The sequence below is a fragment of the Dioscorea cayenensis genome, chromosome 5 (assembly GCF_009730915.1).
Source record: "Dioscorea cayenensis subsp. rotundata cultivar TDr96_F1 chromosome 5, TDr96_F1_v2_PseudoChromosome.rev07_lg8_w22 25.fasta, whole genome shotgun sequence".
Lineage (NCBI taxonomy): Eukaryota > Viridiplantae > Streptophyta > Magnoliopsida > Dioscoreales > Dioscoreaceae > Dioscorea > Dioscorea cayenensis.
In genome coordinates, this window is record NC_052475.1 from 677087 (window position 1) to 690581 (window position 13495).

General features: G+C 37.1%; 3 protein-coding genes across 3 annotated transcripts; 2 read left to right on the forward strand and 1 right to left on the reverse strand.

The window, feature by feature from the left end:
• Nucleotides 1–50: 50 nt before the first annotated feature.
• On the reverse strand, nucleotides 51–2089 carry LOC120261521 (purple acid phosphatase 22-like). The gene is given in 7 exon segments (XM_039269439.1): nucleotides 51–265; nucleotides 267–471; nucleotides 583–671; nucleotides 795–1289; nucleotides 1291–1367; nucleotides 1461–1752; nucleotides 1854–2089. Coding segments are annotated over 7 exon segments (1332 nt in total). The 5' UTR covers nucleotides 1998–2089; the 3' UTR covers nucleotides 51–235.
• Nucleotides 2090–9483: 7394 nt separating this feature from the next.
• On the forward strand, nucleotides 9484–11111 carry LOC120260650 (probable purple acid phosphatase 20). The gene is given in 4 exon segments (XM_039268182.1): nucleotides 9484–9637; nucleotides 9734–9808; nucleotides 9810–10601; nucleotides 10687–11111. Coding segments are annotated over 4 exon segments (1299 nt in total). The 5' UTR covers nucleotides 9484–9490; the 3' UTR covers nucleotides 10972–11111.
• Nucleotides 11112–12018: 907 nt separating this feature from the next.
• LOC120260651 (sialyltransferase-like protein 1) lies at nucleotides 12019–13344 on the forward strand. The gene has a single exon (XM_039268183.1). It carries the CDS (start codon nucleotides 12206–12208, stop codon nucleotides 13316–13318), a length of 1113 nt encoding a protein of 370 aa, XP_039124117.1. The 5' UTR covers nucleotides 12019–12205; the 3' UTR covers nucleotides 13319–13344.
• Nucleotides 13345–13495: the final 151 nt, after the last annotated feature.

Below are 13495 nucleotides of genomic sequence, written 5' to 3' on the forward strand. Positions count from 1 at the left end.
CTATCGTATTTTTCTTTTAAAAAAAAAATTATTCAAAATTTTACACATAATTTAAAAGAAAATGATAAACACATTGAAATAAATGATAAATCAGAGTGTTTTTCCTAAGAAATGTGACAAGCCATACGTTAAACCCGTACCTCTGTTTGTTAGGATGATGGAGGTATCCTCTAGTATTAGAGTACTAGAGGTGGGTGAAAAATAAAAATAAAGATAAAGAGGAAAAATAAAAAAATTAAAGTTCATCATTTAAAGAAGATGAAGATGGAGGAGCTTTTTCCACTAGTCTTACAAGCATCAACGCTGCTTAGGCTTTCAATCCATATTTCATCAGCAACACTGGAATCCGAGTCCTGATTCCTGTGCCAAGACCAGTGTGCATGCGTCCCATTCAACACCTTCAATCGCCCATGCCCAAAGCTTGCCTCTCTGAACATCGAGAGTGACACTGACTTGTGATCCTCCTCAAAACTTCATTCAAAACAACAACCACCAAAAAAAGAAAGAAAAAAAAAATGTCAAAAGATTCTCAAATCCTTCACTTAAAGACAGTGAAAAGTTAATACTTATATTTTGACTCACTCTAACGCAAGACCTTCTCTATTCCCTCCATCTCCAATGGTGATATACATAGGCCCACAAGGATCAGCCTTATTGTCATATATCCTTGTCTGCATTAGAAGCATCATCCAAAATTAACAAATATATATATATATATATATATATATATATTTCTTAAATAATAATAACAATAACAAGAAGAAGAAGAAGAAGAAGAAGTCTAGTTCACTTACAAAGCGTTCATAAGCATGAACATGTCCAGCAAAGACCAAATCAACATGAGCAGCATAAAGAAGAGACTCCAAGGATTGCCTCATGCTCTCACCTTCACCCTGATGTGCTGAATTAGTATTGTACCATGGTGCATGAAGTAGAACAATTAACCATGGTGTTCTCTCCCTGTTGACTTTCTTTAAATCAGACACAAGCCACTTGTACTGGTCGGAATTAGAGTCAAAATCAGTATAAGAACCAAGCATGATAACATGTACACTACCACCAGCTACGTCAAAGGAATAGTAGAGATTTGAAGTTGAGCCACTCTCTTCATAAGGCATGAGCCACCTTGCATTGTATGCTTTGAAGGGTTCAATGAAAAACAAAAAGGACTCAACCTCATGGTTCCCTTCAGTTACCATCCATGGCCTCTTGCTAGCATATTTCTCAACAAACCGGCCGAATGAGTCCCACAACGTTTGTTGAGTGTCGGCGTAGGAAAGATCACCAGGGAAGCAATAACATGTCATAGTTCGAGCTATCAACATGAGCCAAAGTTGAAGCAGTCCATTCCGTTTGTCCAAGATCTCCTACAAAAAGTAATTAGCCTTAATTTGTATGTAAATTATAATTAAGTAGCTATAAAATAGTATCAGAGTTGTGTTCAACTTATTAATAATTACCAATGACTGCAAACTCAATAGGAAGAGTGGCCGGGGATGTCTTGAAGGTGTACTCATCCCCGGCTTTGCCGCATCGGTAGAAGTAGATTGTGTTGGGCTCTAGAGGACCAACCTTGACATGATGAATCAATCCGGAAGAATAAAAGAAGTAGTGATACTTTGTTTGTTCACCAGTGGCTGACCATTCATATTTGCCAGTGACCTTGCCATAGTCAACCACTGAAGGTGCATGCTTGTCATCTGTGATCCATGAGACTCTCATGTACTCATTCCCAACTGCTGAAACATGTACCTGCATCCAATTAATACTAAAAGAGCTTATTAATGTTACCAATTAAACAACAACAGCTAGCACAAGAGAAAATTGAGTCTTGGTATATATGTATGACTTGCCTGTTGTGGGTGTGATTCTGGTTTGTTGCTTTTCAAGGTGATGATTTTTCCAGGTGGTGGACGGACATAGTTGAAATCTGGTGATACTGATGAGAAGAGGAGAGAAGTGATGATGGAGAGAGCTAAAAGCCATGGCTTTGCCATTGCTTAGCTTATGTTGTGTTTGATGATTGCAGATTTGGGAAGATGGTGGTGTTCTTTAAGTAGAAGTTATATAGATCTACAAGGGTGGTTGGCGTGAGGAAATGCAAATGTTGTGGTGTTGGTTACAATGGAATTGAATGGATAGTCTTTCTTTAGCAATTGGCATAGGATTGCCTACCTGTCCTTCTCTGGCTAATTAATTAATTTAATTAGTATATATTGTTTTAATCAAACTAGCTTGACTTTTTTTAAACTGGTCTTCAGATCCATGATGATTAAATCTCATTTTTTTCATTAAATTAACAGGTCAATGACTGTGGATTTATTACAGTTGAGTTTTTTCAGAGTGGTGGTGGTATTTGTACGCTTGAAGGAGAGTTTTGTACTTGCTTTCTTTCCTTTTTTTTTTTAAAAAAAAATGTAATGGATCACTGAATCTGAACTTTAATTTAAGTTACAACTTCTCTTTAAATATTGGAAAGAATAGTTTAACAAGAAACAAAGAGAGGCACCGGCCATGCTCGCATTTTCTCTCACGCGCGTTGAGTTGTTTCGTGACGTTATGGCTGTTGCTATAAATTTATATATATATATATATAATATGATGCTTGGGTGAATACTGTCTTATTTGGTTTTGTATGAGTCCATCTGTATGGTTCCCATTTTAATGGAAATGGTTTATTTATTTATTTTTTAAAAAAACTGGTCTTATTTAATTAGTAATTGAGAAAAAAAAGATTGAACTGAAAAACTGTTGATAGAGATTTTATTTATAAAAATATATATTAAAAAAAATACGAGCCAACACATATCACCCGTTCATCAGCAATAACCACATATATATATATATATATATATATTTAAAAAAAATGGATGAACCACATTTATTAATAAAAAACACATATATATATATATATATATATATATATTAAAAATCACCCGTTCAACAGCAATATCCATATTTATATTAAAAAAAACAATGAATGCATTAAAAATCAGTGATTTATTTATTTATTTTAAAATATATATGTAAATGCATTAGCAATAACAGCACTTTGGAGACGTGTTGTTGAATTGAAATGAATGGTATAAATACATTACTATCTTAATATATATATATAAAGACAAATGGAGCTCTTATGATTTTATCATTCAGATTTATGGAATATGCTTATTTTCGTTAGGAATATAATTTGCTTTCTTTCTTTTCTTGATGAAGACTTTCATTTTTAGTATCCAATATCGTGCGTCACATGTTTTTTTTATTTTGAAAAAAGTGGATAAACCACATTCAATAAGAAGAGAAACAATACAAAAATGACAAACCAGGAACCGAGGTTCTACAAAATAATTAACCACAAGGAGTGGAGAGAAAGGAAAAAACAACAGAGGCATAAAAAGGGTAGAGAGCAGACAAAAGCAACTTGGAATTGAACAATTTATTTATTTATTTATGTTAATTATATTGCATCTTCTTCATGGACCATATAGATTATGAAAAAAATCATAAGAAAGTCGAAATTTATAATTTTTTTTTTAGTAAAATCACGTAGAAAATTGCAAAGGTTCTTTTCAAATAACCTTGTGGAAGAGAGAAATATAATTCCGAAACCCTTGGGAAGAGAGAAAGATTCCATTAGAAAACTAAAGACTCGAAGTTTAGCCGCTGCTCATGTTGGTTGTCCCCATTCCAAGTCATTCACACCATCTGTGCACCAATTAGGGAGTTCTTGTCTAGTCTTCTTTTCCATAAGAAAGTTTGAGGGAATGCAAGCTTCTTTCAAATCAGAAATAAGAAGTTTAAATTGGTCATATTCAACCCTATTTAAAGTGGATTTGAACCGAAATTCAACCTTCTTGTTAGGAGCAACCCAGCTTGGAGAGCATTCAAGCCCAATTAGTCCCATTTAATTTGATGTAGTTGCGAGGTTGGGTCTCAAGTTGGGCTCGCCAAGATCCAGGCTTACTAGATCAAACCGAGACTGAGGGTGAATAGTTCACAATACACTTAGGCTCAGTTACCTAATTTAGCATAACCAGGTCTGTATGGCTTATATTGTCACATGAGGAAGCAAGAGGCCTTCTGTTTGGACTAGATCAGATGTACGTAAGTTGGTTTATTATGAAAGCTAGTGGGAAAACATTGCTGGAAAGAATGAATTGAACAACTTGTGTTGCTTGTGTTTATATAATTTGGAAGGCAAGGAATAGCTTAATCTTTCAACAAAAAAATCTTAATTCAAAAGAGATTTTCCAGCAAGTTAGAGAGGTTATTGTGCAGAAATATATGGGGCAGGTTTCTAAGGAGTCTGGTAATGGGATTGATCTAATAAATAGATGGTTTGGCTGAGAATGGGTGCTCTCAGAGTCTCAATGTGTGGGAATGAAGGTAACAATTTGTTTAGTAATGAGCTTCTCTAGTAGGTAGTGGAGAGGTTAGTTATAACTGCTATGGTGTGTACTGGGATTTGTGGAAATGGGTGTTTAGGCAGCCAATGTATAGTGGGAGTCTTGATATCTCAATGGTGGGATGTGGGTATGGCTATCATTGGTTTTTGGGGTGTTTTTCCGTTGGTGGTTTGCATAGTGGTTTTATGGCTATCATTGGTTTTTGGGGTGTTTTTCCGTTGGTGGTTTGCATAGTGGTTTTAATGTTTGGGAAACCATCATGGTGATGGATGTTTGTGAGTTACCTTGTTTTCTGTGAAAGTTTGAACCAATAAATATCTTTGACTTTAGTTTGACTAAAAACACTTTGCATGAATTTGGGTGCCAAGGACACCCATGAGTGCTCGACACATGCCGCTACCCTACACCATAATAGGTCTTTAGCGGTGTTTAAAAACGCCGCTAATTACCATAACGGCAATTTCAAAAAACGTCGGGCAAAACGCCGTCAAAAATAGTATCGGCAATGTCCCAGCAATTAGCAGCGTTTCAAGATAAATGCCGCTAACTTAGCGGCGCTTTTATTTTCTTTAGCGGCGTTTATCTATTCTTTAGCGGTGTTTTTAAAAAATAATTTAAAAACTTAATGTAAATTTTTTGAACCTGATTTTTTTTTAAAAAAAAGAAAAACAACTACTCTAATTATTATTATTATTATTTCTTTTTTTAGATTTTTTTCTTTATATTTAAATTATTCTCTTTTCTCTTTTTTTTATTATTATTATTATTTTTTCTTTTTCCTCTTTTCTTCTTCTTCACATCTTGTTTCTTCCTCTTCTAGTTTCTTCTTTTTCTTCATCATCATCATCATCTTTTTCTTCTTCTATTTTTTCTTCTTCTTCACATCTTGTTTCTTCTTCTTCTTCTTATCTCGTCGTCATAATCGTCATCACATTCTTCATCTTCATCTTCTTCATCATAACTAGGTATCATTTTCACACTTTTTTCAATATCAAAAGGTATTTATAAAAAATAAAAACTGATGGTATTTAGCGGCGTTTTTCTTAAAAAACGCCGCTAAATAAAAATTTTAAAATTATGGCGCCAAATTCAAATTTTCTCAAAAAAGATGGCGCAAATTTTGAATTTTCAAAAAAATAAATTTTGGCGGCGTTTTTATGCATAAACACCGTTAAAGTTTAATTTTGTAATTTTTAAATTAAAAAAAAATAGATTTTCACGGCGTTTTTATGCATAAACACCGCTAAAGTTTAATTATAAATTTTCAAATAAATTTTTTTTTACCATCTCGCATTGTTTTTGAAAAAACACCGCTAAATCTAAATTTTTTGGCTTTTAAAATTTAATTATATCATAACTTTAGCGGCATTTTTAGTCATAAATGCCGCTACGTTACGGTACTTTTATGACGTTTTAAAAAAACACCGCTAAATATAAATTTTATCAGTTTCAAATTTTATCATATCAGGAATTTAGAGCCGTGTTTTCTAAAAACGCCACTAATTACATTACTTTAGTGGCGTTTTTTATAAAAACGCCGCTTAACATAAATTTTGTGCTTTGAAATTTAATAGTATTGTGACTTTAGTGGCGTTTTAGTAAAAAACGCCATTAAATATAAATTTTATGACTTTGAAATTATAGTACTTTAGTGGCACTTGCAGGAAAATGCGGTAAATTATTTTTTTAGTGGCGTTTATGGAAAAACGCTGCTAAAGTCATAAATATAGTTGCGTTTGGAAAAAACGCCGCAAAATAAATGCCGCTAAAGACCCATTATGGTGTAGTGCTAGACAAGACATTTGAATGGATTCAACATTCTCGGGTGACTGTTTCAACGAGGTAGTGACAGCTAATATGCATGACTATATTGCCTTCTAGCCATCATAGTAGTAGGCCGCACGGACTCCTTTTTAGTTCCTCTCATGATATGTCATCTTTCAAATTGGTGGCTTGTTGCAAATTAAAGGTACTCCTGGTCTCATCCAGAGCACAGAAGACTGGCGAAAACCTATTATTGAGGTGGGAGTTAGTGTCCCCAACCATTATTATCTAAGGTACAAAGTGTCAGTTCACCAGTGACGACCTTGTGTCACTGGAGTCTATTGCTAAGGTGTTGCAAGGGATCTCAAGCTTGAACCAAGGATGGAATTGTTGTTGCTTCTGATTGGCTGGGGAGTTAATCACCTCCACTGAGCCCAGCTCTTGCTGGAATCCCTCCAGCTCTCCAACCAAGGATGAAGCCTCATCAACTACTTGTGCCTTAACTTTTAACTCTCTAAGGATCTCATGTGTAAATCGATGACTGGACCTTGAAGCACAGGAGCCAATCTCCTTAAACATGCCCAAGGATTGTTATTGCGCTGAAAGGTATCTCTCTCAAGTTTGTCGAAAGATCAGTAGGGTGTTGATAAAGTTGGTATTTGGCGGGGCATAAGCTAGAGAAGAAACGAAACGCTTGTGCCATCTTCTTCGTCCACCCTGAGTCCCCCACAAGTATGTTTCACACCCTCTCCCATATATGTTGGCATTAAGACCATAAGGCGATAACATCACCTCAACCCTACCTCTTCTATTGTCATGACTAAGTTAAGGAGAACTATAGATAATCGGTTTGGTTTGTATACAGCTTAACAGTTAATGGTGAACACCAGCCACATGTTTAAGAACGATGAGGGTAACTGGCTGGGATTCATATCCATGTCTTTGTCCTCGTCATCCTCACCCTTATCATTTTAACTTTCCAATATATAGTGGGAAGAAGATCTAGTCTTTGTCTCCATCCACCCCATTTGATTATGTTGAAATTTTTTCTTCATATTTTTTTTGTGAATATATGCAAACGTAGGCAAATCACATCTATATTTTAAGATTATACCAATATATTATTTTTTTAATAAAAATATATAAACCACCTATTAATATATCAGTAATATAACAATATCTCATATTGGATTCTTGGACTTTAAATCAAAATCATTTTGACCTTTTCGAATACTTGTTTGAAAAACATAATTATCTTCAATTATGCACCAATGGGAGAGTTAATCCCACTATTTCATTCTACTAAAGGGTCAACTCCTTTTTTTGGAAAGGTCTCCTTAAGTGCAAAACAGTTTCTCTGTCCTGTATTGATGGCTCTATCAAAGATGGGAAGGACACCTCTTTTTGGTTAGATCATTGGTTTGTCGGCACCACGCTAAGATGCATATGGCCTAATCTATTTGCTAGGTGGAGAGATCCTCTTAGTTCAGTTGCAATTTCCTTCTCTTAGAGCCATATCCATTTTTTGTGGAACTTATGTCGTTGAGATCGTTGTTGATTCAGGGGATTGCCAAAGGAAAAGACTCCAAAATCTAGAGATGGAACAACAAAGGCTTCTCAGTAAAATCTTTCTACTCGTTCCTCAATGGTGGTGGTAGTTGTTGCGCCTTCGGCAAATCCCTTTAGAGGGCCCATTGCCGCTTAAAGTTAAAGCGTTCTTCTAGTTGGCCCTGAACAACAAAATCCTAACTCAAGAAAACTTAGCCAAATTAACAGGGATGCGACAAAATTTATACTAGTACTTGCAGTCTTTGTAGTGTGGACCTTGAATGTGCTGAGCATCTCTGGCTTCTCTGTCCATTCACATCTTCAATCTAGGCCCACTTTTCTAAGTCTTTTCTTATTAGGGTCTTTTCCACCATATCCAAGGCTTGGACCTCTTGAGCTTTACATGGATTACCTAAATTGAATTAACTGGGATATTTGTTGGGTCAGCTGGACCAAGAGCAATAATCCCATCTTTTTTAATTTCATGTTGCTTTGGATGTTTTTGCTATTATTTGTAAGATTGTTCTCTTATCCATTCCTTATATTAATGCAGCCCCAATCCCGACCAGACACCATCTTGAGAGGAGTCTCTTCCTACGATCAGATGAAGTTTGGTTTTGGAGCTCCAGGGTTCCCGAACCCCACACACACACACACAAAAACCGCCAACGACCTGCAGGTCTATTGGTACACGGGTCGCTGATAGAGCTCTCACCGAGTGGTGAGAGTTCGATTCTCAGTTGAGGGCACATTTCTGGGAGTTGTAAATAGTGGTTGTGTATGAGTGGTTCTATCGCCCACGTGAGCGCGGCATCGTCCCCACTTGTTCCACCGAGGCTTGTGCACGTCCCTGGGGTCTCTAGTGGGTTCGTCCCGCTCCTCTTCCTAAAAACCACCAGCTCATGCTAGAGTGTCTGACATTTCTCTTTTGACGGCGTCTCCCTAGTCCAAGCTCTTAAGTTCTTTGGCCTCGGGCTCCATCTTTCAGCTCTGTCTTTTTTGTTTTGTTTTTCGTTCCCGTATTTCATCGCTTGAAAGCCGAGTGTCTTGTTTTATCTTTTGTGGTTGTAGTCATTATGTCTATCATGTTTCTCTTTTTCTTTTTTCTGTTTTTTTAATGAATTTGTGGTTTATCTATTTAAAAAAAAAATCATTTTGACCTTTTAATAAAAATGGATAACCCAATAGTATGAACAAGAATGCAAGGGAGAGGGTAAGGATTTGAATTCTTCCCTCATAGTAATATTGTTTATGTACTGATCATTAGTACTATTCATCAACCATAATGTTGGTCCCCTATAAAAGAAACAGTGGTTTCATCTATAAGGTTGACAGTGGAATTTTTCGATGAGGTTCATAAACAATCAGTGCACATCAGTACTTGCATGTACTTTTAACAATCACTTAAATGGAGAATTAGCACTTGTCACATATTCATCAAAAATAAATAAATAAATAAATAAAATTTATGTGTAAATATATTAATTGCATTAAAATAAAACACACAAAAATATATTTAAACACCCTAACATTACAACTCTCTAAAATTTTAATATTATCTTCCAGAATTTATATGATATTTTATATATATCCTACGATGTGAATGTTTTTGTCTTCCAATATATACACACACAAACGTAACGTCGCCTCCAAAGTGGGTCAGTGATGATTAAGACCATGAGATAACAATCCTTTGTATTTTCTAAGGTTGGGCTACAATAAAACCAGCCCAATAATCTCATAGCCCTCCAAAAAGAAACAAAACCCAACAAATGGGTTGCACCCTTTATGGGCCACATGTTGTGCTCTTGGCCCTTCTCCTCTCCTTCTCATTCTCTCTTTCCTATCATCGTCCTCCCTCACGAGCCACTCTCTCCATCCCTGCACCTCAAGACACTGATGGTCTCACTCCTCAGCAGGTCTAATATTATTGTTCTTAATCTTAATTTAGATCCATCTAAATCCTTAATGTATGTATGTATGTATGTATGTATGTATGTATGTATTGTGAACAGGTTCATGTATCTCTAGTTGGAGACAACAAGATGAGAATAACATGGATTACAGAAAATGAAGCTCCATCAACAGTGAGACTATGGCACATCATCAAGAACATACACATCCTCAGCCACCGGCTCAGTCACTTCCTACTCTTTCTTGCTTTACACTTCAGGCCACATCCATGATGTTATCATTGGTCCTCTATCTCCAAGCACTGTTTACTACTACCGTTGTAGTTCTAACTCTGCTTATGAGTTCTCCTTCAAGACACCACCTTCCAAACTCCCTCTTAAGTTTGCCATTGTAGGTGATCTAGGTCAGACTGGATGGACAAACTCAACTTTGCAACACTTGGGAGGTTCAGACTATGATGTCTTGTTACTGCCTGGGGACTTATCTTATGCTGACCTGGACCAACCACTGTGGGACTCTTATGGAAGGTTAATTGAGCCATTTGCTAGCTCTCGTCCATGGATGGTCACTGAGGGTAATCATGAGATTGAGAAGCTCCCTCCCATGGAGTCAAGTCCATTTAAGTCCTACAATGCACGTTGGCGCATGCCTTATGATATTAGTGCATCTGACTCTAATCTCTACTATTCTTTTGATGTTGCTGGTGGTGTTGTTCATGTTCTCATGCTTGGTTCTTATACTGATTTTGACTCAAGCTCAGCACAGTTCAAGTGGTTAATGGCAGACTTGGATAAGATTGACAGGAAGCAGACACCATGGTTGTTGGCTTTAATACATGCACCTTGGTATAACTCTAATGAAGCTCATCAAGGGGATGGTGAGGACATGAGGAAGTCCATGGAGAACCTTCTTTATCAGTACAAAGTTGATGTTGTTTTTGCTGGTCATGTTCATGCCTATGAACGCTTTGTAAGTATTAGTTAAATAAACAGTAATTACGTACGTGCATGGGATTTGATTTGATGATTGATATTTTTGTTTGCCATGCATGCAGACACGTGTGTATGATAACAGTAAAGATGGATGTGGACCCATGCACGTGACCATTGGAGATGGTGGAAACCGAGAAGGGTTGGCAAACAAGTTCTTGGATCCCCAGCCTGAGATTTCAGTGTTTAGAGAGGCTAGCTTTGGGCATGGGGAGTTCTTGGTGGTCAATGAGACTCATGCTCACTGGACTTGGCACAGGAATGATGATGATGAACAGGTTATGGCTGACCAGGTCTGGGTAACAACCCTCATCTCTCAGACAACGTGCAAGAACAAGACTACCAAATGAAGCTTTGTAATTACCCATTGTACTTAATTTGCAGGCTTATTAATTTGGACTATATATTATGAACTCTAAATTAATATATATTGAGATCATCGCCAATATTGTACTTTATTTGATGACTTTGTTAGCATGCATTTGTAGTAGATATCACGTCTAATCTTTTTTTAAAAGACATTGTATGTGGACTTGTGTTGTTGTTGTTGTAGTAGTAGTAGTTGTTTGTTTAATATCTTCAAATTTCAACGTTTTGCTTTAATCACTTCACACGCTTGGCATAAATAAAAGATTCCTAGTGATACTATTAATACACATGATTGTTTTGTAAATGGAAGTTATAATGGAATCTAAAATGAAATTTCTTAATTTCCGAATGGTCATGCACACCAAAAAAGAATAAAAAGAAAGAATTGTAGCTTGTAAGGCAAAAATTAGCTAGACCGGGAGATTCATGGAAATGACTCTTAACATGCCGCCAATGAAGTCCAATTACGTGCCAGTTTTGGCCTTCAATGTGGGTTTCCATCAATCTACGACCCATGTTTTATCATTTCTTCATTAATTGGTCTATCTCAAGTCACTCTCAATTCCTCATCAACTCGCCATTTTTTTTTCATTTCCCTTTCAACGTTCCGTTCGCTTTTCAGAGTTTTACTTCTTTTAAAAAATAAACAAACTATTATTTTATTAGAAAAAAATCACCACCATAATCTGGTTATCACTAATCACTTTGTTGCTATGTTTACAAATCAAAAATAGAATCAAGCCAACCAATATATTCAGATCCCAAAGTAACAATATTAATTTGTTATTAAAAAAATCTTCTGTCCAGTTAAAGCAAATTAAGGATAGCTAGAAAGTTTGCTTTCAATTTTGAAAGAAAAATCTCCATAAACAAATCAAGGTGCTTGTTTATTCAGTCTTCATAAATCCAAAATCCTAATCAACAATAAAAATATATATATATATATATATACACACACACACAAACCATGTAATAATAATACACCACCATCAAATTAAAATACATTCCTTTGACCAGTAGATTGAGCTTGTCCCAAATATAACCAAAACAAGAGATAAAAACCCAACTAGTGAAGGTCACAACCGTGCCAAATGCTTTTCTCTTCTTTAAATTTAATTCCCAAAAATACCAACCCCACAAACATTGAATGAATGAATGAATGAATGAATGAATGAATGAAAGAAAGAAAGAAAGAACTCATTCTAAGCTACTCCAATGGCCACCAGTACATCTATCATCCTTAGAATGAAACATTCACTCCTTCTCTTCATTGCCATTACCTCTTTCTTCATCATCAAAACACTTCTTTTCCGAACCTTAGCTTTCCAACCAACTCTCTTTTCATCCTCTTCTCTCAATGAAACACTTTTCCGGCTATCCGCCATTGATCCCGGCGATGCTGACCTTCGAAAACAAGCTGAATACCTCCTTGACGCCTACGACTCCTCATCGGCCACCTCACTACCAATCCGCAAACACCAACCACGCTCTCTCCGCTCCGCCCACCAACCCTTCCGTTCTCTCCCGGACTTCGGCCGTCTCCTCCGCCAATGGTTCCTCTCCAAACGCTACAACCCACGCGTCATCTCTGACCTCCTCCCACTCTACAAGCCATTGATAACCCAAACAAACTCCACCCATCCCTACTCCTCCTGCGCCGTCGTCGGCAACAGTGGCATTCTCATAAACTCCAGTCACGGCAACCTCATCGATAGCCATGACTTCGTCATCCGCCTCAACAACGCGCGCATCAATGGATTCCAATCCGACGTCGGCGCAAAAACCAATCTTTCCTTCATTAACAGCAACATACTCCACTTGTGCGCGCTCAGAGATCGAAATCATTGTTCCTGCCACCCGTACGGCGCCTCCACCCCGATCATGATCTACATCTGCCAAGCCATACATTTCGTCGAATACCTTACGTGCAACTCATCCCACAAGTCTCCGCTGCTCATCACTGACCCACGCTTCGACGTGCTATGCTCGCGGTTGGTGAAGTACTACTCGTTGAAGAGGTTTGTGGAAGAGACGGGGAGATGGCCGGAGGAATGGAGCAAGACTCAGGATGAGAAGATGTTCCATTACTCGTCGGGGATGCAGGCGGTGATGGTGGCGGTGGGGATGTGTGAGCGTGTGAGCTTGTTTGGGTTTGGGAAGAAGGCGAATGCGAAGCATCACTACCACACGAACCAGAGGGCGGAGCTGGACTTGCATGACTACGAAGCCGAGTACGCGCTGTATCGTGATTTGGCAACGCGGCCGCAGGATGTTCCTTTTGTTAAGGACTCGGGTTTCAAGATTCCACCCATTGTTTTGCATTTGTGATGAATGATTGATAGTAGTAGTACTAGTGCTAGTTTTTGAGATATAATTTCTTTGTTTTCATTTTGATTTAAAAAGAAAAAAAGTAATTGTTATTGTAATTGTAATTACCTAGCAGCGAAGATTGATAAATGGAAAGAAAGAAAGAAAGAAAGAAAGATGGTCCTTTTTATGTTTTGA